We start from the raw sequence: 26,590 nt of genomic DNA on the forward strand, positions 1-26,590 counted from the left end.
TCACCAGCGAGATGGGGGCAGGCCTGTAGATGCTTTTTCACTCCTTTCTGAAAGGGGACCATCATTTTACGAGCCTCTGTGACCTCTCTGGCCAGATGGCTCTAAGATCAGTGGTTCTGGAATGTGGCCCCCCCGGGACTCTGGCCAAAGTGGCGGCCCCCCTCACCGGCCGCAACACGTGTTTGGACTTGGAGCCAACTCCTCCCCCCGCCTGCCCCGAAATAAAACCGTCCGCTCCGGCGGGACCTGGCCTGGTCGGGAGGGGTCTGGGTGGTGGGGAGGGCGGGGGCGCCGCGCTGTCTGCAGCTGGGTGAGTCTCGAGGGGCCCTGGCAGCCCTGGAGAGGACAGCCCCTCACAGAGCCGCGTCTCCCCGAGAGAAAGGGCAGGTCTGGCTCCTGGCTCCTCCTGTGCCCACCCTCCGGAGACTGCTTCAGGGCGCCCCACCCTGATGCCCCGCGCCGGAACGCAGCACCTGTCTGGGGCTGGAGGTGACCCTGGCTCATCCCGCTCCTCGGAGCCGAGGCACCGCAGTTTGGGCAGAGACCAGGAGGAGAGGCAGAGACAGGGCGGGAGCAGAGGGAGGGGAAGCGGGAAGGGGCTTGCTCTGAGCATCTCCAGGGGACGGTACCACCCAGTGCCTCCGCGGGCTGCAGGGCCCTGGGCTCTGGTGCCATCTCGGACGCTCTGCTCCAAGGCCTCTCCAGCCACCGCTCCCCCTTCACAGTGCACACGTTGTTCCGTTTGTCATCTCCAGGCTGGCCTCTGCGTCTCCCGGTCCCTCGCAGTGGTTCTCACCAAGGTCCAGACCTTCCCTAAGCCCAGCAGGCTCTGCCCAGCCCTGGTCTCACGGGGTCTCAGCTCCCTCTACCTGACAGGCCTCTCCTCAGTCTTCTCTGCAGGCCCCCAGCCCGTGCCACCCTATCGATGTCAGAATCCTGGAGACTCTTTCCTCGTCCCTCTCGAGCCCGCGCCTGCAACCTGGGCTGCTGCGTGGGCTGCCGGTGGAGTCTCGCGTGGGTGGCCAAGCCGGCCTCGAGCTGAACACCCTCGACGCCCGTCCTGAGGGCGTTCCAGCCCCAGCCTCTGTGTCGTCACTTACTTTCCTGATCCACGAGTTGGCAGCCACCCTGACCCTCTCATCACTGCCCACCATCGCCCCTGCCCGGGGTGCAGCAGCCTCCCAGCCGGTCCCCCACTTCGTGCTGGACTCATCCCGATCTTCCCCACTCTGCGTCCGACGGACCTTAAAACACAAACCTGATCGTGTCACACACACACACACACACACACACACACACACACACACACCCCGCTTAAAATCGCCGTGGCTCCCGACACCCTGAGGACAAAGCTCCTTGCTGAGCTGCCACCTGCCACCGCTGGCAGACCCACTGAACAAGTGTGTCCTGCTCCCCTGCCCAGGCTTCGGGGGGGCCGTGCTGCCCGCAGGAAGCCTTTTCTGCCCCGACGTTCACTCCGCAGGGCCCCGCCACCCCGCACTGCCAGAGCGTCCCGCTCGCCTGCTGTCATCCTCTTACTTCCTTTCTCCATTCCCTCTGAGTTTCATGAGGGTGGACACTGTCCCTCCTTTTACTCAGGACTCCCCGCCGCTGGTACCGTGCCTGGCCCATGCAGGCGCTCAGGCATCTTTGCTTATAAACGTATAAACAAACGAATGCAGAACGGGGCAGAGAGGCGAGGCAGCCCGGCCAGCGATGGACAGGGGTAAGAACGGGGCAGAGAGGCGAGGCAGCCCGGCCAGCGATGGACAGGGGTAAGAACGGGGCAGAGAGGCGGGGCAGCCCGGCCAGCGATGGACAGGGGTAAGAACGGGGCAGAGAGGCGGGGCAGCCCGGCCAGCGATGGACAGGGGTAAGAACGGGGCAGAGAGGCGAGGCAGCCCGGCCAGCGATGAACAGGGGTAAGCAAAGGAGCTGGAATTTAGACTCAGGTGTGTCTGCTTCTTAAGTGGACCGTCTTTCTGCCAACACTTGCTGCTCCCGCCTTCCTCTGGAAGCTTCCTCAGAACACCCAGGAATTCGAGGAAGGAGGGTGTCCTGGGGGCCTTCCTGCCCTCCACTGGCCCTGTCGGGGGAGGTGGAGGGCAGGCCGAGCTTGGAAGGGAGTCAGGGAATGACAGCAGCCTCGGGCTGGAGCCAGCAGAGCACGGTCGCGGGCTGGCGTGGACGCTGCCACGGGCCCTGGCCGTGTGCTGTCAGGGTCTGCACCTTAGCGCCTGGATCTGCCCAGATAAAACAGAGGTGGGAAATAAACTTGTTTTTTTTTTTTTTAAAAAGCCATGCAATGCCTTCCAAAGCCAAGAATAACATTATTTAGGATTACCTGTCACTTAGGGATGGTCCCTGCCCCTGTGGGCAACGTGGGCCTTACTCTATGAAGCAGCTGGGCCAGGAGGGTCATAATTTCCGGAGCTCAGGGTGGGGCGGGGGTGGGGATGAAGAGTCTGGATGCGATGCCTCTCAGCCGGGAGCCAGGAGGCTGGACCCCCTCTCCCAGTCCCCTTCCTTCGTGCTCCTCAGCTGGGGCTTCAGGCCTCCTCAGGGAGCCCCCAGGCCTTCTGGGCCCCCGCAGCTGCCTCGGCCCCAGCCCCAGGCCCAGCGTGCTTCTCTCGTCCTGTTAACCGGCCCCTCAGCTGCACATCTACTAACCTGGGCCTGCAGTAAAACCCTCCCTCCAAACATCTGGAGTAGGGGGAAACGGAGGGGGAGAGCATGCCTGGGGGCTGGGGGTGGCGGTGCTGGAAGCCAGCTGTCTCCCCAATTCTTAGTCCTGCTGCTTGCTGGGGCTGAATGGGTCGGAGGGGCCAGGTGAGGGTGGGCCCAAGGCTCCCCCAAGTCATTGGATAGCACCACTTTCATAATATTGCTCCTCTGATCAGAAACCACAGACCTCAGGGCCAGCAGGACAAGTCTTGCTATGAGTTACACCTGCTTTCACGTCGGTGTGCCTATACCTGCTCTCTACCCACTCCAGCCAGGTCACTTATCCCATCGTGTCCCTAGCTCCCCAAACCTGTCCTCGCCTACCTCCAAGCCTTGGCTGGAGCTGTTCTCAGGCTAGGATGCTTTTCCTCTTCCTTTCTGCCAGGATTTGCCTCTCTACTGCTTGAATCAATGCAACACACCTCCTCCAGGAAGTCCTCCTAGACTGATTCCATCTGACTCTGAGCCTGCTGAGTACCCTGAGTACCAGAACCAGGCATCCTCAGTTCTCACAACCAGGACGGCAGGAGGGGAGGCCCTGGCCCGAGCAGAGCAGAGCAGGAAGGATCCAGGCAGAGCTCTCTTGTCTTTGCTGGTGCCGACCTGGAGCCTGCCAGCTGCTACTGACTGCCGGGGCTGGAGGAGAACATAATCAGAATTCAGATCGGTGGGGAGGGCAGGGTGTGGGTACAGACATAGTAAATACCCTTTAGGTATTACCTACAGATCTGTTTCAGAGCAGGGTCAGGGCGGCATGTGGTGGGGATGGGATGCTAAGTGGTGACCTTGTGGCAAGTGTGGAGAGTTCTGAGAAAGGTTGGTTCATGCCAACCCAGGCAGACAGGACCCTTCTTGGCCCATCTCTCCCTGGTGAGACCTCACAGGTGTCCTGGATCTGACTGCCCCAGCCACTTGGAGTCTGGGAGTCAGAGGGAGAAGGGAAGTGAGGCTCGGGGGGCGTGGCCAGTGCCCGCTCACGTCCCCCTCGGCCAGGCCTCACATATCTGCTGACCCCGGGTGGGCGGCCTGCGGACTCAGGCTGGGCTGGGCTGGGGGCTCCCGCAGGCTCCGTTTCCTTTCAGCTGTGAGGGGTGTGTGTGATTCCGGGGTCTTTCTCTGAAATTGCTGCTGCTTGGCTTTGGAAGCCAGTTCCACCTCTGTCTAGGTGAAAGTTGTCTGCACATCCCGAGCCGTGGTTCTGTAAGCTGCGAACTGGGGATGATAAAGTGACTGCTCTGAAGCCTCCTGAGATGCTCCGTGTTCTGCCGGGAGGGTCCCAAGTGCACGCGCAGGGCGTTGCTGTGATGAGGCTTATTATTAGACTGACCCAGGGGGCCGGTGGACTCCACGTGAGGGACCCTGGGACCGTGGGGGCTGGAGCAGTGGGCCTTCACCCCCATCAGGCTTTGCTGGGGTCCTCCTGAGGGGCCGGTCGCCCCTGTGCGGAGCGAGCGTGAGGCCCTCACCGCTTTCCCTCCATGGCGGTCGGCACGCGCACCAGGCCAGTCAGACACCAGCTTCAGCGAGTGACCGTCAGGGGGAGGTTAGGACATGGTCACAGCAGGTCCGTGCAGCCACGAGCGTACAAGCTGGGGTTTGAATCTGAGCTCATCTGAAGCACAGGTCCTTCCAGTCTTCTGCATAGGTGAGGAGTTTGATGGCTAGTTTCTTCTCTTTTTGTCTCTCGTTTTTCATAGCTTTACTTTTAAAGGGAAAAACACCTGGGGAATTTAAATACCAATGTGTTCTCGTGTCCAGACGCTCCCAGGACCATCTGTCCTCTCTCAGTGAAGAGGTCTGATACTTTGTTTGTGTACGTCTTTCTGATCTGCAGTGTGACCTGCAACTTCTTGTGGACATGTTAACTTTTCCACATCCGTGTCAGGACTTGCAAACCCAAATTCATCCTCCGCGGCCACGGTAATCTCCAGTTGGTCCAAACTAAGGTCTTCGTAAAATGGGAACCGGGAGCTTTTCTGCATCAATCTTGTCATAGTTTCCAGACAACACGGCCTTTGGTTTGGTCCAAAGTCAAAAGGGGCATCGCTGGGCTGGCAGCGTAGCCGTGAATCTACCTGGAGCCAAGAGCAAGGGCTCAAAGGACACACTGTCATCGAACATAAAACGCCTCGAAATCAATGCCCAAAGCTTTTAGGGCTTTAGAGAACCCCCGGCCTCTGGGTCTAACTGTGGCCGTTAGGATACACTGTGTCCCAGAGTTGCTGCTCTCGGGGGCCTGGCAGCCGGCTTCTGAGATGAGCAGGACCTTCACGATGCCAGGGTCCCTCCTGGCTGGAGGAGCAGCAGAGCCCCACAAGGAAAAGCGCCCGAGCTGGGCTTCGAAGGTAGAATGAAAGGTGAGCAGCAGAGAGAAAAGGGCAGCCCTGCCGGGAGGGGAGCAAGCTGGGCAGAGAAGCGGCTGTGAACTGGGGGGCTGGGGGCAGCGCTGGACCTGGAGGAGGCAGCCTTGGTGCAGGCCTGGCTGGCAGCCTGGAGGAGGCCGTGCAGGGCAGAGCCTGGACCCCAGCAGTGGCCGCAGAGAATGAGGCTTCTCCTGCTTCCCCCCAATCCTCCCCTCCCCGAGCCCCGCCCCACACAGGCGCCATCCCCAGCCGAGCGCAACAGAGCCTGGGACTTAATTATACACTGACACAGTTTGTTTTTAAAAAACATGTTTGTTTCTGTTCTGACTCATTGTAGAGAATTTAGAAAATACAGAAAATAAAAAGAAAATAGAAATCACCCACAATTCTACCTCCCAGACACGATGCCTGTTAACATGTCTGCATCGCTCTCTGAAACCACATACCCTCGCAAGCACACGCTTCCTTCGTGATGTGTTAAATCTTTACAAACTGTGTTGGGGCCTGGTTTACTGCTCCTTCGAGACTGTCGTAACCTAGCACCGGGGTAATTGTTTTAGCTTTAAGTACTTTTAAAATTTGAGATGTAATTCACAGCGTAAGATTTACCCTTTAAAGGTAGATGGTTGAGTGTTTTTAGCATGTTTACAAACTTGTGTGGCCATTAGCACTCTCCAATTCCAGCACATTCTCATCGCCCCAAAAGGAACCCATCCCCTGAGCTGTCACTCCCCATCTCCGCTCCCCACACCCCAGCGCCTGAGACCTCTAATCTGCTTTCTCCCTCTCTGCATTTGCCTGTTCCGGACATTTCCTATAAATGGAATCATACAAAACGTAGCTTTTTGTGTCTGGCTTCTTTCACTTAGCATGTTGTCAAGATTCACCCAGGTGTGTGTTCGCGGATCTATCCGTACTTCCTTCCTTTTGATGGCTGAATAATATTCCATTGTGTGGATAGACCACGATCTGTTTACCTGTTACCAGTTGGTAGATGTTAGGTTGTTTTCACTTTTTGGTTATTGTGAATAACGCTGCTGGGAACATTTGTGTGGATGTGTTTTCAGTTCTCTCGGGTGTATGACCGGGAGTGAAATTGCTGGGTCCCATGGTAACTCGATGGACAGGTGTTTGAAGACCTGCCAAACTATCTTGCAGGGTGGCTGCGGCATCCCACCTTCCCGCCAGCAATGTCTCTATGTCCGTGTCCACACTTGGTACTTACTGTCTTTGTAATTATAGTTTCCTCGTGGGTGTGAAGTGGTGTCTCGTTGTGCTTTTGATTTACACATGCTAGTGACTGATGGTGTTGAGCATCTTCTCATGTGCTTATTGGCCATTTGTTCATCTTGTTTGGAGAAACCTCCGTTCTGATCCTTTGCCTATTTTAAAACTGGATTGTCTTTTTCTGTTGTTGATTTGTAACAGTTCTTCAAATATTCCAGATACAAGTCCCTTACCGGATGTATGATGTGCAAATATCTTCTCCCATTCTGAGTCTTGTCTTTTCATTTTCTTGATAGTGTCCTTTAAAGAACAAAAATTTTTAATTTTGATGAAGTCCAATTTATCTGTGTTTTCTTTCTTTTTTTTTTCTTCGTTCTTTTGTTGTTTTGTTGAAGAAACTATTGCCTAATCCAAGGTCAGGAAGATTTATAGCGACGTTTTCCTCTAAGAGTTTTATAGTTTTGGGCCTTTGATCTGTTTTGAGTCCATTTTTGTATAAGGTGTGAGATAGAGGTCCAATTTCATTCTTTTGCATGCAGACGGAGAGTTCAACAAACCATTTCATCACCCCAAAGGCTGTTTTTTGAAAAGACTGTTCTTTCACCCATTGAATTGTCTTAGCATCCTTGTTTGTAATCAATTTTCCATAAATGTATGAATGTATTTCTGGATTCTCAGTTCTATTCAGTTGACCTATACGTCTATCCTTATAGACCATCCAGTCTTTTTCTTTTTTTTTTAAAAATTAATTAATTAATTAATTTATTTTTTGGTTACACCGGGTCTTAGTAGCGGCAGTCGTGCTCCTTGGTTCCGGCATGCATGTGAGATCTAGTTCCCTGACCAGGGATTGAACCCGGGCCCCTGGAGCTCGGAGTCTTAACCACTGCGCCACCAGGGACGTCCCTACACCGTCCAGTGTTGATGACTGTAGTATTGTAGTAAGTTTTGAAATCAGAAAGTGTGAGTCATCCAACTTTGTTTTTCTGTTTCATGATTGTTTTAACTATTCTGTCTCCCTTGCATTTCCATATGGATTTTTAGGATTTGCTTGGCAATTTCTGCAAAAAAAAAAAAGGGGGGACACTGGGAATTTGATAGCGGTTGTGTTGAATCTATAGATCAGTTTGGGGAGGGTTGCCATTTTAACAGTCCATGACTATGTCTTTCCATTTATTTAGATATTCTTTAATTTCTTTCAACAATGTTTTATGGTTTTCAAAGTATAGACTTTGTACTTTTTATTAAATTTATTCCTATTTGTGTTGATGTTATTGAAAATTGAATTGTTTTCTTTTTTATTGAAATGTAGTTGATTTACAATGTTGTATTAGTTTCTTGTGTACAGCAAATGGTTGTTATATATATGCATATATATATTCTTTTTCATAATAGGTTATTACAAGATATTGAATGTAGTTCCCTGTGCTATACAGTAGGTCCTTATTGTTTATCTATTTTAAATATAGTAGTGTGTATATGTTAATCCCAAACTCCTAATTTATCCCCAACTCCTTTCCCCGTTGGTAACCATAAGTTTGTTTTCTATGTTTGTGAGTCTGTTTCTGTTTTGTAAATAAGTTCATTTGTATCATATTTTAGATTCCACATATAAGTGATATCATATGGTATTTGTCTCTGACTTACTTCACTTAATATGATAATCTCTAGGTCCATCCATGTTGCTGCAAATGGCATTATTTCGTTCTTTTTTATGGCTGAGTAGTATTCCCTTGTGTATAGGTATCACATCTTCTCTATCCATTCATCTGTTGATGGACACTTAGGTTGCTTCCATGTCTTGGCTATTGTGAGTAGTGGTGCTATGAACACAGGGGTGCACGTATCTTTTCGAATTAGGGTTTTGTCCAGGTACATGCCCAGGAGTGGGATTGCTGGATCACATGGTAGATCTATTTTTAGTTTTTTGAGGAACCTCCATACCGTTCTCCACAGTGGCTGTACCAATTTACATTCCCACCAACAGTGTAGGAGGGTTCCCTTTTCTCCACACCCTCTCCAGCATTTATTGTTTGTAGACGTTTTAATGATGGCCATTCTGACCGGTGTGAGGTGATACGTCATTGTAGTTTTGATTTGCATTTCTCTAATACAGGGGTCCCCGACCCCCAGGGCCACGGACCAGTACTGGTCTGCGGCCTGTTAGGAACTGGACCGCACAGTAGGAGGTGAGCGGTGGGCGAGTGAGTGAAACTTCATCTGCCGCTGCCCACCGCTCCCCATCGCTCATATTACCACCTGGACCATCCCCCCATCCGTGGAAAGACTGTCTTCCAGGAAACTGGTCCCTGGTGCCAAAAATGTTGGGAACTGCTGCTCTAATAATTAGCGATGTTGAGCATCTTTTCACGTCCTGTTGGCCATCTATATTTCTTTGGAGAAATGGCTGCCCATTTTTTGATGGGGTTGTTTGTTGTTCTGTTATGGAGTTGTATGAGCTCTTTGTATATTTTGGAATTTAAGCCCCTGTCGACTGCATCGTTTGCAAATGTTTTCTCCCAGTCTGTAAATTGTCCTTTTGTTTTGTTTATGGTTTCCTTCGCTGTGCAACAGCTTGTGCGTTTGATTAGGTCCCATTTGTTTATTTTTGCTTTTATTTCAATTACCTTGGGAGATTGGCCTAAGAAAACATTGGTCCGGTATATGTCAGAGAATGTTTTGCCTGTGTTCTCTTCTAGGAGTTTTATGGTGTCATGTCTTATATTTAAGTCTTTAAGCCATTTTGAGTTTCTTTTTGTGTATGGTGTGAGGGAGAGTTCTAACTTCACTGATTTACATGCGGCTGTCCAGCTTTCCCAACACCACTTGCTAAAGATGAATTGTTTTCTCAATTTCACTTTGGGATTGGTCATTGCAGGTGTGTAGAAGTACAGTTGACTTTTGTGTATCGATCTTGAATCCTACAATCTTGCTGCACTTATTTATAAGCTCAAATGGTTGTTTAATTAGGTATTTTAATGTTTGGGGTTTTGGTTTTTTTTTTTCTTTTTTGGTATTTTAATGTTTGATAAGGAAAGTTCCCGTCCATTTTTCTGTTACATTTTGCTCATCTATTTGTTTTATAACATGGCCTTTAGTTTTATTTTATGAGGCTACACCTAACTCCGGCCCCCAAAAAATCCCATTCAGTACGTTTTCTGATCCCTTACATATTTGAGAATATATTTTTGTGGACTTCACGTACAATTGTCAAAATAACTGGATATAAGATTCATGGATCATTATGTATTTTTCTCAGAATCCTGTCGATGTAGCTCAGTTTTTCCCGTGGCATGTGGTGTGCCAGAAAATTCGGAGGTTGTCCTCATCATTTTTTCCTCAGAGAAGAGCATGCGTCTTCCTTATGAATGCTTATGGAAGTTTTTCCCTTTATCTTTACAATTTAAAGTTTAGCCAGAATGTGTCTGGGTAGGAATCACGTTTCCTTCAGTTTGCCTGGAACACAATAAACATTTATAAAATACATTCTCTTCAGCTTCAAAGAATTTTTAAAAATTATAGCTGTGCTGTGCTTCTGCTCCGTTCGCCGTGGGCTAATCTTCTGAATACCTGCAGTCCTCAAGTTCAGATTGCATCCTCTCTCCTGCTCGGCTGATCTCTGTTTTCACGACTCTGGTCTCGTTGTCCTGACCTGTGTTCGACGTCGGGGGCAGCGTCCCATCCTGTTCTCACGGCCGCTTAACTCTCTGTGGTGCTGGCTCCACTCACTCACCTGGGACGCGTGTTCCAGTTTTGCTCTTTCAACTTGCCCTTCCTGCACCTTCCCTGCCCACCCGGCTCCACTCACATTTCAGTTCGCCTTTGAGGTTTACCTTCCTTTTCCCCATTTTGTGCTGTTGTTCCCGCGCCTCCGCCTTTTCTCTCCTATGCGTGTCTGTTCCTGTTCACCGACGTCATCACTTCCTGCACCTTTTTGAGGATGTTTTTATTCTCAGTCTAGTAATAAGTTATTTTTAGAGATTTGATCTTTTCCTGGGTTTCAGGATGCTATTACACGTTCATGTTCTTCAGAATTTAAAAAAATTGTTGCTTTAAACTTCTTCCTTTCTCTTTTAAAAAATTTTATTTAAGAAGTGTGGTTATACACAAACTATCAATACTGTGGTACAAATGAACTTATTTACAAAACAGAAATAGAGTCACAGATGTAGAAAACAAACTTATGGATACCGGGGGGTAAGGGGGGGATAAGTTGGGAGATTGGGATCGACATATACACACTACTATATATAAAATAGGTAACTAATAAGGACCTGCTGTGTAGCACAGGGAACTCTACTCAATACCCTGTAATGACCTATATGGGAAAAGAATCTAAAAAAGAGTGGATGTATGTATACGTATAACTGATGCACTTCGCTGTACACCTGAAACTAACACAACGTTGTGAATCAGCTACATGCCAATAAAAATTTCAAACGAAAAACAAAAAAATCGTGGTTAAATCTAAATAACATAAAATGTTCCGTCTTAATCATAGTCAAGTGTGCAGGTGAGTGGCATTAAGTGGATCACGTCACTGTGTCACCGTGCCCCCCATCCATCCTCAGACCTCCCTCCGTCCTGCAAAACTGAAACTCTGCACCTGTTAAGCACTCACTCCCCAGCCCCGCCCCCAGCCCCTGGCCCCCACCCTTCCTCTTTCTGTCTCTGTGAATTTATTACTCTAGGGACCTCGTGTGAGTGGAATCGCACAGTATTTGTCCTTTGGTGTCTGGCTTGTTTCACTCAGCATCGTGTCCTCCAGGTTCATCCACGTGGGAGCAGGTGTCAGACTTTCCTTCCTTCTAAGGGCTGCATAACAGTCCACCGTGTGTATGTACCTGTTTTGTTTACCCGTCATCTGGTGATGGACGGTTGGATGGCTTCCACCCTTTGGCTGCTGTCCTCGTGCTGTGACAGTGGTTTTACGAACGTCCCTTTGAGTCCTGCTTCCCCTGATCTTTAAGGAGACAGCATCTCATCGGGACGTGGTGTTTGTCACCAGGAGGCAACGTGGATTCCCCACGGTTTGGCTCTCCGTCGTCCGGGGCTGTTTCAGTCAGCTTCTCAGATACTCAGATGGGAAGCAGGTCGGTGTGTGTGACCCCCAGGCCGGTTTTCAACACCCAAGCAGGGGCTCGTAGCTCTGGTGTCCTGCGTGGAAGCCCCACTTCACCCAGCGGGTGGTTCTCTGATTCACTGCACCGAGGACTGCATGGTGTGAAGGTTTGCTCCCCGGCTGAACGTTAGACGCACCAGAGGAAATGTTAAACGATGCTATGCGTAGGCTCCACCCTGAACCGACGACTCAGGGGTTCTGGGTCCGGCCCAAGCACCAGAGGTTTACCGGCTCCGCAAGTGATGCCACAGTGGAGCCACGGCCAGAACTGCTTTGTCTCAAGTTGCCTGACTCAGGCTGTCCTCCTGCGCGGTGGCCCTGGCCTCCCAGGATGCAGGTGCCATCACCCCCAGCCCCTCCCTCCTGCCGTGTTGTTTTCGGGAATCGGGGTCTCTGAGTGGACACAGGAGTGGGGATTGGGGCGCCGGGGCGGGGGGGCTGGAGCCCTGGCTGCCTGGAAACGCGTCGCTCACACAGTCAGAGGAGGCGGCTGTGCAGTTTTCTGGAACGCGATTCCGAAGAAACGGGCAAGGGGGGACATGCCTTCCGCCTTCCGTCTAAGGCTGCGGGCTCCTCTGTTTCACAGAGCAAAGCAGGTGAAAACCACTCATTCCTGGCTGTTTTCCTCAGTTCCACTGGCCTCAGGGCCAGCAGAGATGTCGGATTCTGGTTAAGTGTTGCTTCTGGTCAAGGTCTAAGGTTTCGTCTTTTCCTGTGTCTCCATAGGTGTCGTAGTGGGAAGGTGGTTGCATTTTCCTCTGTTTTAACTGGGAACTACTGGAGTGTCTGACCTTCTCCTGGGCCAGGGGAGAGGCCTATGGCTAGTCTCCCGTGTCGAGGGCTTCAGCGCCGGTGGAGGTGCAGGGTGCTCACGGGCCAATCCGTGAGGCCCGAGCAGGTGACGGGCGTCGGGGGCCCCCGAGGGGGAGGAGGGGGGCCTAGTGCAAGGAAGGGCACCGACCTTTACGGAGGTGCAGAGGTGAATAAACCATGAACTCGGGACAGGAAGTGGGGAGAGAGAGAGGCATACTTCCCAGATGAGGTGGAGAATGGGGGGCCCTTCTGAGAAACGAGGCTGATGCGAGAGTCATTCCGGGGACGGGCTCTTGAAGCCCAAGCTAAAGAGTTGGGGGTTGGCCAGAAGCCGTAGGTGATGGAGCAGGAGGAAGACGAGCCCAGAACGTGGGGGTGGTTCTGAGTGGATGGGTGGACGGACAGACAGACGGATGGGTGGACAGATGGGTCGGTGGAGGGGCGGGAGGTAGGGGCTGGGGGGAAAGGACTGACCCCACGCAGCTGTGGCCTCCTGGCTCCCACACTGGTCCACGGGGAGCCAGGGGCCCTCGGCAGGAGGGACTACCGGACCCTGGGTTAGGGACGCAGAACCGGCGTCTTCTTTTCGTCCCCCACTGCACCCTTTTCCACGGCACCTGTTGCTACAGAGTCTGGTGGGATGGCCTTTAGGACACTGGGGTGTTGCACGTGTTCCCCGAACCTCGGACATCTCTGCCCCTCCCTGGACGGGTCGTCTGCCTCTTCCCCCAGCAGCCATAGCGCTCCTTGCCGAGGGCAGGCGCCCTGGCCCCAGGCAGCCACGCTTCTCAGACGGCCCAGGAAGGCCCACGGAAGCCAGCCTGCTGTCTGGAATCCGGCGGCGGGAGGTGGGGGCGTGGATGGGTGCCTTTCGGAGTCCCCACCCCGGATTCTGGGACTGTCACCCACAGGGCTGGCCTTCTGTGTCCTCAGGGGAAGCTGGTAAAGGCTGCACACGGAGGCTCCTCCCTGCCTCCCCCACGGAGGGCAGGTAATTATTCTTATATGTTGCTGCGATTAAACACGCGGAATAGCCTGGAGGAAGGCTCAGGTGTCACCTTTGATGTGCACAAAGGAAGCTCTCTCTGCTCCTGGGGTTCTCGCCCATCCATCGCTCTCCTGGTGGGTGGAGGGGAAGGGTGGCTCGGGAATGAGCAGAGCTCAGAGGACCGGTTGGAATTGGCTTTGTCTTAATATCCTCCCTTTGATCTGCTGAGAGGCTGACAGCGAGAGGGGAAGGATCTCATTAGGTGACATAAATCAGAGCTAATGAAACCACGGTCCTCCGACAGACGCAGACTTTCCTGTGTGGGGAGAGGCGGTGCGCGGTGTTGCCCTAACCCTCCCCTCCGCTGAGGGGGGACACAGAGAATAATTAAGGCTCCGTCTCCTGTACCCCCACCCCCGCCCCCCAGCAAAGCTCGACTTTAAGCTTCTGGGGGCCTAGACGTCAGCGTCCGCTCTGCCCCCCGGACGCTGTCTGTCACTTTAGGACACTTCCTCCCGCTGGGGTGCTCGGGGTTCCAACCCCCAAGAGTTTTCATTTCTGGACTCAGTGTTGTGCATACCCTGGGAGGCCGGGCAGTGGGACCCCAGCTCTTCACGAGACCTTGGCCATGACGCGGGGAAGGAGTGGCCGTCCCCCTTGGGGTCTCTGGGAGGCTAAACTGGGCCCTGTCTGTGGGGCAGAGAAGGGTGAGTGCCGTGTGCTCCCCAGTGGACCAGGGCAGAAGGGAAGGGAAACTGGCTCCAGGCCCACGGCCTTCTTTGGCTCTGCCCTCCCTTTGCTCTGTGACCTTGACCGTCCTTGACCCCTTTCTGCTTGGTTGGGGGGGGGGTGTTCCCTTTCAGCTCTCACCCTGTGACTGGTCTCTTCTCGGTAGGCAGTCCTATGAACAGTGCTGGAAGCGCTCAGAACTCCATCAAAACAAACAAAAGCCACACAGATTGAATGCCCACTTGGCAAGTTGCAGGGAGAGGACACAGCCCATGCCCCCAGGGGTCTTCCCGTCTGATCAGAGAAAAGCGTGGTAATGGTCAAAAGTCCAGAGCTGCTGGGCTTCCCTGGTGGCGCAGTGGTTGAGAGTCCGCCTGCCGATGCAGGGGACACGGGTTCGTGCCCCGGTCTGGGAGGATCCCACATGCCGCGGAGCGGCTGGGCCCGTGAGCCATGGCCGCTGAGCCTGCGCGTCCGGAGCCTGTCCTCCGCAACGGGAGAGGCCACAACAGTGAGAGGCCCGCGTAACGCATAAAAAAAAAAAAAAAAAAAAAAAGTCCAGAGCTGGCCTTGGCCTTCCTCCCACCTACACTGAGCATCCTTCCCCTCCTTCTGCCCAAAGCTCCCTGCGTTCCAAGTCTGTGTCCCAGTTCCAGAAGTTTCTCTCAGAAAGCTATAATCTCCATTGAAATTAAAAGGCTACCTAATAATGTCTGCCAGATTTCTAAAAACACTATTGGCAACTTCTGTTCTTTAAAAAAGGAATTGTGTCCAAGCGGTAGAATTCTAATCGTCCTGAAATGCTTGTGGGCCAGGCGGGTGGGGTTGGCTGCCTGAAGCCTCTACAGAAGGCTAGGCATGCGTGGCAATTAAAATGAAATAAACATAGAGGCTCCGTTCCTCAGGGGCACCAGCCTCCCTTCTGGTGGTCAAGAGCCGCAGGTGCCCCGGAGGCAGGAGGCGGCAGCCGGCACGGTCGGAAGTGCTGTCTCAGAGGGGACCAGAGGCCCCGCCCCCTCGCCCTTCAGAAAACTCCTCCCCTGGGAACCAGCTCAAATGTCACCTCCTCTGTGAGGCCTTACTGGATTTCCCACAGGCAGAGGGCGGGTCCCAGCTGCAGAGTGTTTTCCACAGGCTCACTTGACCAAGTACCAGCCGTGGGTTTGGAGCCACAGACTTTGGAGTCAGACCCACGGTTTCACCTCTGAGCCCACTCTCCTGCAGGCAAGGTGAGAAGTACGAGCTTCCAACTCCACAGGGCTGGGGTGGAGATTCAACATGCAAGTGTATGTGAAACACTAGCACGCCTGGTGGCGACCAGCTCTCAGGAAACGCTGGCTGATGTTTTTGTGTTGCTTCATTAAATAATAAATAGTCTAAGAGCTTCTCCAGAGAGGAGTTGTGCGCAGCTCACGGTGGAGCCCAGAGCCGAGCCCAGGGCTGGCCTAGCCGTCGGCACTGATGAGCGCTTAGTGTGTTCCGTGCACTCCATTGGATGGAATGTCTCAGTCCATCGGGATTGAAGTTCATCCACTCCGATGGAATCGAGGACTAAGGGACTGATACTGGCTGAACTGAGACTCCTGTGATGAGGGGCATCTGGGGAGCCTGGTGGTTGGGGGGCTGCGGTAGTGGCTTTGTGAGAGCCCTGGGAGAGCGCAGAGGCCTTCTGGGGGGGTGGGCATGCAGGCTGCGGTCTCCCAGGGAGCGGTGAGAGTGTCCATGTGTAGAGATACCTGGGCGACAAGCTGGTCGTGTCTGCTTGGTGCCCAGGGAGGAGCCCTTCCGCCAAGCCTGCCCCCTGGGAGCCCCATACCCTCCCGCTGAGGCTGGAGGCCGGCACTGGCGGCGGTGTTGACGTGGGAGACTGGGGCCCACTGCCTGCGGGAGGCCCAGGCACGTCCTTGCGGCTCAGCAGGTGCCAGTCTGTCCCCGAGCCCTCACCTTCACGGTGGCCCCCCGGTGTCAACGGCTGCCTCGTGCACAGGGTCACTGGGTCCAAAGTGGCTGCTTTCTTTCTATTTTCACCTTCTTTCACCTTTCTTTTTCGTCTTTTCTGCTGGGCCCGCTGGGCCTCAGGGGTGTCAGTCCCTCTCCGCTCCTAAGGGCTGTGTCCTACAACTGCTGTACCTCCACGTGGTGTGGCTCAGAGTTGGAGAGACCCTGCAGCCACTGGAGCAGAATAGACCAGGGGACCCTCCCTGGGGACTGCGCTCAGAGAGCAGGTACCATGCCTGATCCCTTTTGAATGGATACCTGGTGACAACAAGTGGATCAGCTGATGGCCCACTAGGAGCCCCGAATCTGTCCCTCTGTCTTGAGTTTGACTAAGATCTGGTAGGACATAGGAAGGGTTAGAGAAAGAAATTGCAGAGGGGGTCTGTTCGGTCAACCTAGTGCTCTGCGGGCTGTAAGCGGCCTTGGCCTCCAAATAGGAATGTGCTTCCTGCAGCTCAGAGAGGTGCCATCCTGATAGGGACCCAGGCTGGCGGAAAGAAGCCCTAAGCTTGAGTCCGGCCCTGCCGCTTAGCCGCTTCGGGCATTTCTCTCTCCTTCCCTGGGCTCCTGGCTCTTCTGGTGAGCTGAGTGGGGCGGGCGGTTCCTTCAAGCTCCGAGGGAACAGGGTCTGCGTCTACACCCCCGCTCTTCCGGTCTCTGTCACTGTCGGTGAGCAGGGTCCCAGCTCCATCTCTTCTGCTGCCACTGGCTCCCAGCTGGGGTCTCTCCTCCCTCCCCTTCTGTCAGCGGGACCAGGCCTCCGCCTGCGCCTGCAGGGCTTGGAGAGCAGGGGCCCAGCCCTCCCTCCTGGCCTCCTGGGGGAGCACGGGGAGCCGCTTGGCTCTGGAGAGGCTCCGCGGCTTCCCCAGAGTCCAGGCAGGCCCGGACTGGCCTGTGAGGTGCCTGCTGGCCAGCAGCCTCCCGGGGAGTGGAGCCCAGCCCCCGTGGGAGCTCGGGCTGTTGGCTTTACTCCAGGGCTCCGTGGTATAACTGCCATCTTCCTCCCCGCCGGAGAGCTGGACCAGCTCCTCAGCTGCGCCCCCCAGAGCAGGGGGCCCCCCGCCCACCCTCGAGCATGGGACCCGGGAGCCGGAACCCAGACTGAGGGGTGGGGGCCGCTTGGAGGACACCCGGCCTGCCAGGTGCTGGGCAGGGTCCGCAAGAGGGTCCCTAGGGGCTAGAGGTTGCTGGGGGCAGGGGGCTGCCCCACACAGGAGAGGGGCAGGGGGAGTGGAAGCCGGTGCCGCGCCGTTTCCTCTCGGCCCCTCCGCACTCCTCTCTGGGCGACTTGGGGACCCTCCTCAAAGGGGGCTTTGACGTCAGGAGGACCTGAGGTCGCCAGGTGCCGAGCTCCTCCCTGGGCCCCCCAGCCCCTCTGCACAGCCTCCTTGTTAGAGAGGCAGCTGGGGGCAGCCTCTGAGCTGTGCGTTTTGTGTGCATTTCACCTCCAAGTGGTCTCGGATGGGCGGGGAGTCAGCGTGTACAGCTGAGGAGACCAGCCCAACAGGTTAAATTAGGGATTTGTGACTAGATCCGACTGCTAGCCAAGTCCATGCTCACAGGACCCCCCAGGGTGAGAGCTGCCACATGAAGTGCAGGTACTGCACAGGACCTGCTTATTCTAAGAAGTTATTCCTGTTTACTGGAAATTCAGATTTAACCGAGCAGTGTCCCAAATATCGCACGGGACCTACTTACACAAAAAACGATGTGTTATCTACCCGAAATACAACTTTCAGTGGGCAACGTGGATTCCTGTGTGGGAAATCCAGCCCTGCTGCCTTGGGTCCGCGGCCCACACTGAGCCCACCTGTGCCAGGCCCGCCCAGACGCAGGCTCAGGCCTGACCGACCTCGCCCGCGACTGTCCCAGCTCCAACACTTGCCAGTTTGCTGTCCCCAAGCATCGGGGCAGGGTGGGAGGTGCTGCAGACACTTCCTGTGCTCTCAGCATCCCCCCCCACCCCCCCCACCCCCCACCTACGGCCTGAAGCCTGTGAGCTGTGGACGGAGGCGGGGTGTTCTCCCTGGTCCAGCCCAGCCCTTTCCTGCGAATGGGAGGGCCGACCAGGGAGAGGTGGCCCTTCTCAGCCCTCCTGCCCCTGGGCTGCACCCGGCGCAAGCAGCAGGACTAATTAGGACCGTGGTGACCTGTGAAAGCGGGCACAGGCGTGTGTGAGGGCACACGTGTGTGCTCACACGTACGCGCACAGAGGCAGCCCCCAGACGCCAAGCTCACCGAGTGAAGGCCGCCCCCCTGCCCGGCCCCAGCCCCGGCTGGCGTCCGGCTACCCGCCTCTGTCCTCTGTCCTTCAGCGGGACGCTTCCCCGGGCGCTCAGGTCCTCACCCTCCTCCCGCCCCCAGGACTGGTGTCGCGGGGGGTGAGGCATGTGGATTTGGGCTCAGACACCTGGGTGGAACCCCAGCTCTCTAGCGACCTTGGTCCCTCTGTGAAACGCGCTCAGAGCCCCTCGTGGCATTGCTGCCAGGATGCGGGTCACACGCCTGGTACCGACCTGGCCTAGGACGAGGGCTCGTAAGTGGGAGCAGTGACGCTGCGGGGTCATGGTTGTCACTGGAGGGGGAGCACCGCTGCCTCGGGGACCCAGGCTCCCTGGAAAGGCAGCGGCCGAGAGCCAGGCTGCAGCCCCACGCGACCCCCCGTGTCCCACGGGGAGGGGGCGCTTATGGATTTGACCTCCTAAGGGAGTATGAAGTCTGTGCCCGCTTCGCATCCACACTGGCCCTGTGTCCCCTGCCTGAGGCCCTCGTTCATGAGCCCCACCCGCCACCGTCCGGGCCTAAATCCTACCTTCCTTAAGGCCGTTTGTGCGGCTGCGGTCTATGTGGTCTAAGTGGGACTCAGGGCTCAGCTTCCTGCCCACGGTCTCTGGGAAAGCTGGGACCAAGCTGCTGCCCCACTGGGGGTCTCCCCAGGCCCACGAGGAGCTGCCGGACATCTGCTGGGGTCTCTGTGGACGGGAGCGAGGTGAGGGTGAGAGCCTCACCACGGTGGAACAGGTGTCAGAGCAAGACCACGCCCGGTAGGAAGGTCTGTCCGGGTCCCCTCCGGCCACTGGCGGCTCGGCCAGCCCCAGGCTGGGGAGTCGCTCCCCTGTTTATTTGAGGACACTGCTGTCTGTGAACGGTTTGTCGTGGAGGGTGCGGGAGATGACGTACCCAGGAGCGGGTGCTGGAGCCCGGGGCCTGGAGCGATGGGTGACTGAACCGCAGAGCAAGGCCCCAGGGCCAGCCGAGCACTGACCACAGGACGAAACGTCTGGCTCCCCATTCAGGCTCCCTGTCCCGTGCAGCTGTCCCTGCTGCCGACCAGAGCGTCAGAAGCTCTGGAAGGCCTGGCTCGGTGCTTGGGAGACCTTAATGTGCTTACGACCCAACCGATGAGCTGGGAGTCAGGTTAGAATTCAGGTTCTGATCCAGAAAGTCTGGGACGGGGCCTCAGACTCTGCCTTTCCGACCAGCTCCCCGGTGGTGCCGAGCTTAGGGTCTGTGGACCACACTGCCAGAGGCCAATCTGCTGCACCACTGATGCCCGGGGCCAGGGGCGGGTGGGGGTGTGGCGGCGATGACGGAGCCGGTGTGGCCAAGCCTGCTCCATGGGGTGGAGAGGCGGTGTGTGAGTGCGGGGTGCGGGAGACGGTGGATGGGGCAGAGGGAGGAGCTCCAGGTTGGTACAGGGATCGGCGAGGTGTGTGGACACGGGAGCGTGCTGGCGGTACGGCGTGACGGTTAGAGGTGTGTTATCTGCCGCTGGATTGCCTGAGCCGGAATCCCAGCTTCACCACTTCCTAGACGTGTGACCTGGCGCAAGTCACTTAACCCCTCTGTACCTCGTTGTTCTCGTTTGCCAGACGTGAACCTCACAGGCTGTGAAATGAAATGACTTGATACGTACAGTGCCCCGGAACATAGCAAGTGCACGCTTGCTAAACGGGGCCTCCGACTGTATGAGACTGACGCTCCAGGCGCCGCCTCCGAGGGTCTGTGATGGCACGCTGGGCAGGGCGTGAGGTGAAGGGGCGTCCCATGCGGGGCACTTTGCAGGGCATGCTAAAGGCTCCTAGAACTGCCGGGGGCGGTCCCCGTGCCAGGGAGCTTGCCAGGCCGGCACCGTGACGTCCCCGGTCAGGGCAGCAGGGGCTCCCTCAGGAGAGGACCCTTTGGGGTCTGGACCCCGCAGTGGTCATTTCACCCCTCGAGCTCCCACGGACGTGCCTGTCCCTCTCTGGGCGAGGTGCTAGCGCAGAGCACCTGTCTTTTCGCCCATCTGCCCGCCTCCAGGCTGGCCCCTCCTCAACACAGAAACCTGGCCACGTCCTCCTTTGTTTACGACCCTCCCTGGCTCCCCGTTTCCCTGACGCAACACAGAATCGCTGGCAGGGCCCTCAAGCTCCAGCCCTGCCTGCCTCGCCGGCTGCACCTGCCCTGCTCCCTCCGGCTTCCCCTTGCCCTTCCTGAAGCCCTGCCTGGGCCTGGCTGCTCGGGTCCCCCGCAAGGTGCTCTCTTTCCCACACACCGCCCTCCTCCACTGGCTGATTCCTCCTAGTCGGCCAGGTCTCCACGTAACATCACCTCCACCTGGAGGCCACTCCCAATGCCTCCCCGGCCATCACACTGCGCTGGAACGTCTTCCGACCTTCCCGCTGAGTTGCGAAGGGCGGGGACACCGTCCTCTTTGTAGCCGATGCATATCCAGCACTTTCCAAACTGTCTGTGCATAGAAACATCTAGGGCACTCTTTAGAAAGAGATTCCAGGCCCCACCCTGGCCTTCCGAACCAGGCCATCCTGGGAAGGCTCTTGGAGCCTGTTCCCACCTGTGGTCCCCAGGTCACCAGCACAGTCAGACCACCGAGGGTCTGACGACAGTGACCGAGTGACAGGCACTCACCGAAGGGTCTGTGGCCGTCAGGTCAGGTCTGATGTGGGTGGAGGTCTTTCCTAGTTGCAGCTTTCGGGACCTGTCCTGGTCGGTTTGCTGTCCCGTCCGAGGCTCCTGTGTCTGCCTTTTCACCCACAGCTCCCCTGCTGGTGAGACTGGGGGTTTCTCCCAGGGCTGGGAGGGACACTGGGGAAACGGCTCAGGGAACAGACAGGAGCGCTGCCGGCTGTCGACACGGGGGCTCGTGCTGCTGGGACGGAAGAAAGGCACCTCCGCCACCGCCCAGTCTTCCTTAGGGTCAGCGTGCCGGGGCCTTCGGGCCTGTGTGGTTGAGTGCTGGCGTCTCCATGACGTAGGTGCCATCTGCCCGCACGGAGGACCAGGCCTCAAGACAGCAAAGTCCAGGGGCAGATCCACGGCCACAGGCCAGCTTGTCTCGTCCCTGTGGGACCACCTGCATGGGGTGATGGGGCCTCAGCCCGAGCCCTGGACCAGGAGGCGCATCGGTCAGGGACATCGTGGCTTGGGCACAGCTGTGAAAAGCTGCCGCGGGCTGTCTCCTTGTCCTGCTGGCCGCCAAGAGTGTCGAGACCTCACACCAGAAGTCCTCTGCCACCGTGAACCCTCTGGCTGTGGACAGACTGGACCGTCCACCACCCGTCTGCCTGTTCTGACATCCAGGAGCCTCCCATAGGCCATCAGCCAAGCAGGGAGCCCCGTCCAACACCCGGGCCCTTGAGCCGGGGAGCAGGGTCTCCAGGGCCGAGCAGTAGGGAGCGGCCTGTGGTTTTGAGGAGGCGTTTCCTTTGGCCACGTCCAGGGAGGAGCTGTCCCCGTGTCCGTGGTGGGAACATCTCTGTTATCCGGCCTCAGAGTGGACGGGGCCGGGGAGAACAGCGTCCGCAGAGCAGGGGAGCCACGGCACAGATGAGGAACTTGAGCGTGGCAGGGGGAACGCTGTTGTCCACAACCGGGCTGTGGGTCCAGCCTTGGGTCACCGACGGGAACGCAGGGCGGAAAGGGCCAAGAGCTGCGGCTTGGAGCCGAGGCGAACCCCGGGGTCCCTCATTCCCAGGCGCCTCGGAGGCTGCACTGGCATAGCACTGACCCTCCCCTCTCTCCACCAGGCGCCTCGATGCCAACCTCATCTCCCTGGTCCCGGACAGGAGCTTCGAGGGGCTGTCCTCCCTCCGCCACCTGTGGCTGGACGACAATGCACTCACCGAGATCCCCGTCAGGGCCCTCGGCAATCTGCGCGCCCTGCAGGCCGTGACCCTGGCCCTGAACCGCATAGAACACATCCCCGACTACGCCTTCCGGAACTTGTCCAGCCTCGTGGTGCTGTGAGTCCTGCCCCTCCCCCCACCCGGACAGCTTCGCTCTTGGCTGTGTCCCTGAGGTTTCCCAACCTTCTGGTCTGCGTTTCCCCTCGTAACGTGAGGATGACCATCTCCTGTTGACCCCGTGGGGCCATTGTGAGGCCAGGCGACAGAAGGAGCGCTCTGAGAGGCTGGAAGAGAGGAATTAAGCCGCGATTCCCTCTGCTATTATGTGCAAATATTGTAACTATACCGCACTAATGGGAATGCATGCCAGGAATCTCCTGAATGATTTCCACCATATTTGACAGTCGGGCAACGGGTGGATGCAGTCTTGTGCTTTGGCACAGGGGTGGGATAAACTCACCTCATCCCCAGGCCTGGAGAAGGAGAGAGAAGCCCGCGCTGTAATTAGACAGCAGAGCCCCGATGGGTAATGCCCTGGGAGGTAGCATCCCTGGCAGGAACTGGAGCCCGGGGTTAACTCTGTCCTCCCCCCACCATCCCCCCAGGGAACTTTGGAGTGCAAAGTTCACAGGGTAATTGCCAGGGGCTTGGAGGTCACGTGTAATTGCTTTGGGTTATATCCTAATTGCCGTGGGGACGTAAGGCCTCCCCTGCTCTTGGAAATCTGGTATGATTTTCCAAACCAGGGAGCGGACGAGGCATGAGTTTGTCTAATTCTCTGTCCTGGGAGACTGGAGAAGCGGGACCAACATCCTCTGTCAGCACGGCCACACGGTCCGCCTTGTGGGCGCCAGTGGGGGGTATTGACGGCGGCTGAACAGAATGGGGTGGCTGATGGCAGCTTTGGTGATGCCCTGTGACATCGTGACGGTCCCTGGGAATAAACGGCGTCAGGTCTCTGAGAGACAAGACTACTGGAAACGTGCGGGCCTCACAATGGGCCCCCGACAAGTGAGCAGCGGAGGGTATGTGGAGCCCCGTGGGGGCCCTGCAGAGTGCAGGGGTGGAGAGCCGGCCGCTGCCTCAGAGGCTGGGGGGAAGGACAGCAGCGCTGTCGCATAACTCAGGCCGAGGGGACCGGACGCTGAGTCAGGCTCGTCTCGGGGCTCAGGGCGGCCGAAGCAGCTGGAGGAGGGAAGCGGGGGGCCTGCTGGGTGGGAAAGTTGGCTTAGAGTAGGCAGGTGAAGAGCGGGGCCTCCAAGCAGGTGTCAGCAGAGACCCGGGGGTGTCGGGCTGTTGGCTGAGGCGAGCGTGCCAGTGAGGCCGGAGGGAAGGCCGGGCAGGTGTGTCTGGGGGCCCAGAGTCGGAGCAGGAGTCCGGCTGTGGCCTGTGCAGGGCAGGGGAGGCTGGAGGCGAGAAGGGGGTTGGGAGTCTGGTTTGAAGGATGGGCGGGAACAGGGGAGACTGGATCTAGGAGGCGAAGTCCAGCTTACGGAGGAGACAGAGGCGTGGCCCTGAGGGACGTTGCGAAGGAAGAATCCATCCGACTTGAGGTTTTCACAGGGTGGGAGGCCAAGGTCGGGGGCGCGAGTGGGGGAGTTCGGCTACTGCGGATCCAGGAGGGGCCGGGGGGGCCACCGGGCACAGGAGGGGAGGGGCCCAGGGGCCCACGATGCTGAGAGAGGAGAAGGCCCAGAAGCATTGCCCCTGCCCTTCAGGTCCTCTGGCCCTGGGACGGGGGACATAGGCTGCCGTGGCCGGTGACCTTGCAGGGCAGAGTGGGCTGGGGAAAGCCCTCCAGGACCTAGGGCTGAGCTGCAGGAAAGCGCAGAGGCAGAGTCAGAAGGTGGGTGGACGAGGGTGTGGCCGGAGGCGTGAGGCAGCCAGCGGGTGGAGAGGGCCTTCGTTTCAACCCGAACGCTGGGCCTTGGTCAGGCTGCTCTGCGTGGCCCTGAGGGGACCGAGGGGCGCTGAACTGGACAGCAGTGCTGTTTGGTGACAGTTTGGTGACAGCGAAGGAAGCATGGAGGGGAGGGGCTCGTTCCCAGAGGCCAGGGCTGTGTTCTCTCTTAAAACCCAAGCCCCTGTGGTGGGTCTGTCTGCCTCCTGGGCATGGAGCAGGTGGGGAAGGACCCTCTTCTCTCGAGACCCCCGGCCCTGCCCACCACGTAGGATGGAGTCTGCCTGTTGCCTTGCCATCTGAACGTCTTGGAGGCCAGTCTGATTTCTTCCCCATGTACGTGATTTCCTTTTCCTTCCTGAAGATGTCTTCTAATCCTTGAACTTTAATAGCTTCACTAGAATATGACACAGTGTGGAATTTTCTGCATCCAGTTTTCCTGAAACAATGTATGCTTTGACCTGCGGATTTCATTCTTTATTGTAGAGAGTTTTCTTTTGTGTTGCACTTTGAATACGTCTTTGTCTCATGTCTGGATCCTGGCCCTCAGAGATATCAATAGCCCAGTGTTGACTCACATCGATTAGTTTCCAGCTGTTTTAGCCTTTCGCTCTCATGCAGCCAAGCTCACCACTTTAGCTCAGGCTTTTTCTCTGACACCCATTCCACTGCCAGCAGTGTCTATACTGTTCCTTGTCTCAAACGTATTGAGTAGCTTTTCGTTATTATTATTATTTTATTTATTTATTTTTGGCCGTGTTGGGTCTTTGTTGCTGGGCGCGGGCTTTTTCTAGTTGCGGCCAGCGGGAGCTACTCTATGTTGCGGTGCGCGGGCTTCTAATTGCGGCGGCTTCTCTTGTTGCGGAGCACGGGCTCTAGGCGCATGGGCTTCAGTAGTTGTGGCACGTGGGCTCAGTAGTTGTGGTGCATGGGCTCAGTAGTTTTGGCTCGTAGGCTCTAGAGCACAGAATCAGTAGTTGTGGCGCGTGGGCTTCATTGCTCCACGGCATGTGGGATCTTCCTGGACCAGGGATCTGGGAACCAGTTGGGATCCGGTCGCTGAGCCCACCTGTGGCCCCTGCATTGGCAGGCGGATTCTTGACCACTGCGCCACCGGGGAAGCCCTACTGACTGGTTTTTTACTGATGTATTTTTGGTCTTCGATTCATTTCCTTTCTCTACAATGTCATTTTTGCTTTCGCTTAGAAACGCTGTGTTTGAAATGTTTTGCAGCAGAAGGCAGCTGTGATAATGTCTTGCTGCTCGTTCATCCGTTGCGTTTTCTTCTAGGCTTGGGACTTCACCTGGCCCGGGCATCTCTCTTCTGCCCTTCCTGTTGTATGTTTGCACAATTGCCATGTGATTTCACTTTCCGGCTTCTGCTGGGACAGCTGCATCACCTCGGCCCCCTCGGCTCTCCCCCAAGGCTGTAGTTTGTGGGCCAGAGCAGTGGGTAAATGAGGGCCCACCCGCCTGTGGGTGCCCAGGTGCGCTGGTGCAGGTAGGGCGGTCCCTCGGCAGGGTCAGGTTGTGGCAGATGCAGGAATTCGCTCCCTCCACGCAGGAATTCCCTTGGGCTTCAGGTCGTCTCCTCAAAGCATGAGGAGCCCGGAGCCTTCATTTTACTTTCCCTTCCCCTCTTCCCTGGGAAGCCAGCGGTGGGGAGGGAAAAGGACATCCACAGCCGCCTCTCTTCAGATTTGGGGGCTGCAGGGAGAAGCCTCAGGATCTTGTTTTCTCAGCAGTTCAGTTTCTGACGAGGACGCTTCCTTGGCCACCGTCTTTGCTGTTTATTTACGTTATGTCTCTGCCCTTGCTCTGCTACTGCTGGTAGTATTTGGGGTGGGGCAGGGGGCCTGTCTCTGCTGTTTTGGCTCATCTCACTAGAATTGGGGAGAAGAATATTCTGTCACCCCGTCTCCATCTCCGAGCTGGCCCACAGCTCACTCCAGCTGTAACGGAAAGCTCCCCTTTAGTGACACGCTGTCTGCAGTGGTTTGCTGCCGGCTCCCCCAATTGTGTCTGGCCCCTGACCCAGGCGGCTGTGGGTCCCGTAGAGGAAGCCCCAACTGGGGCCCCAACATCGGGCCTCTCCCCTCAAGCCTGGTGGGAGCCCGGTGGGAGCCTGCTTCTCCTCGGCCTGGGGAATGCCTCCGGTTTCCTCCTTCGATAGGAAGTCTGAACGGCGTAGCCCCTGGCCACTCCAGCCTTGGAGATTGTGGCTTCCGAAGTCCATCTTGGCCGTCGGTTTGTCCCTGGAGACAAAGGCTGACCCTCTGGGGTCACTGTCCATGCCTCCCCCACAAGCGCGTCTGCTTCCCCGCCCCAGCCCGATGCTGCGTGCACCTGTCCTGACCCGCCTCTCCTCCCACACAGGCATCTCCATAACAACCACATCCAGCATCTGGGGACCCACAGCTTCGAGGGGCTGCACAACCTGGAGACTCTGTGAGTGCCGGGGTGGGGGGGGTCTCCTGCTGGGGACGGCAGGCCTGGCGTGGGGTGGCGGAGGGGGAAGCGGCAGGGACTGGGGTGCCGGGGCGTGGCCTTTCTCTGGAGTGTCGCTCCCAGTGGGTTCCGCCCTCCTTCAGGGCGTGG

The 26,590-nt window shown here is 56.5% G+C and overlaps 1 protein-coding gene across 1 annotated transcript in view; it reads left to right on the forward strand.

The window, feature by feature from the left end:
• LGR6 (leucine rich repeat containing G protein-coupled receptor 6) overlaps nucleotides 1-26,590 on the forward strand; it is a 95,465-nt gene that overhangs the window by 38,041 nt on the left and 30,834 nt on the right. The window contains 2 exon segments of the mRNA XM_032646230.1: nucleotides 21,994-22,209; nucleotides 26,369-26,440. Of these exon segments, the coding sequence (XP_032502121.1) occupies nucleotides 21,994-22,209; nucleotides 26,369-26,440 (288 nt within the window).

The sequence above is a fragment of the Phocoena sinus genome, chromosome 1 (genome assembly GCF_008692025.1).
Source record: "Phocoena sinus isolate mPhoSin1 chromosome 1, mPhoSin1.pri, whole genome shotgun sequence".
NCBI lineage: Eukaryota > Metazoa > Chordata > Mammalia > Artiodactyla > Phocoenidae > Phocoena > Phocoena sinus.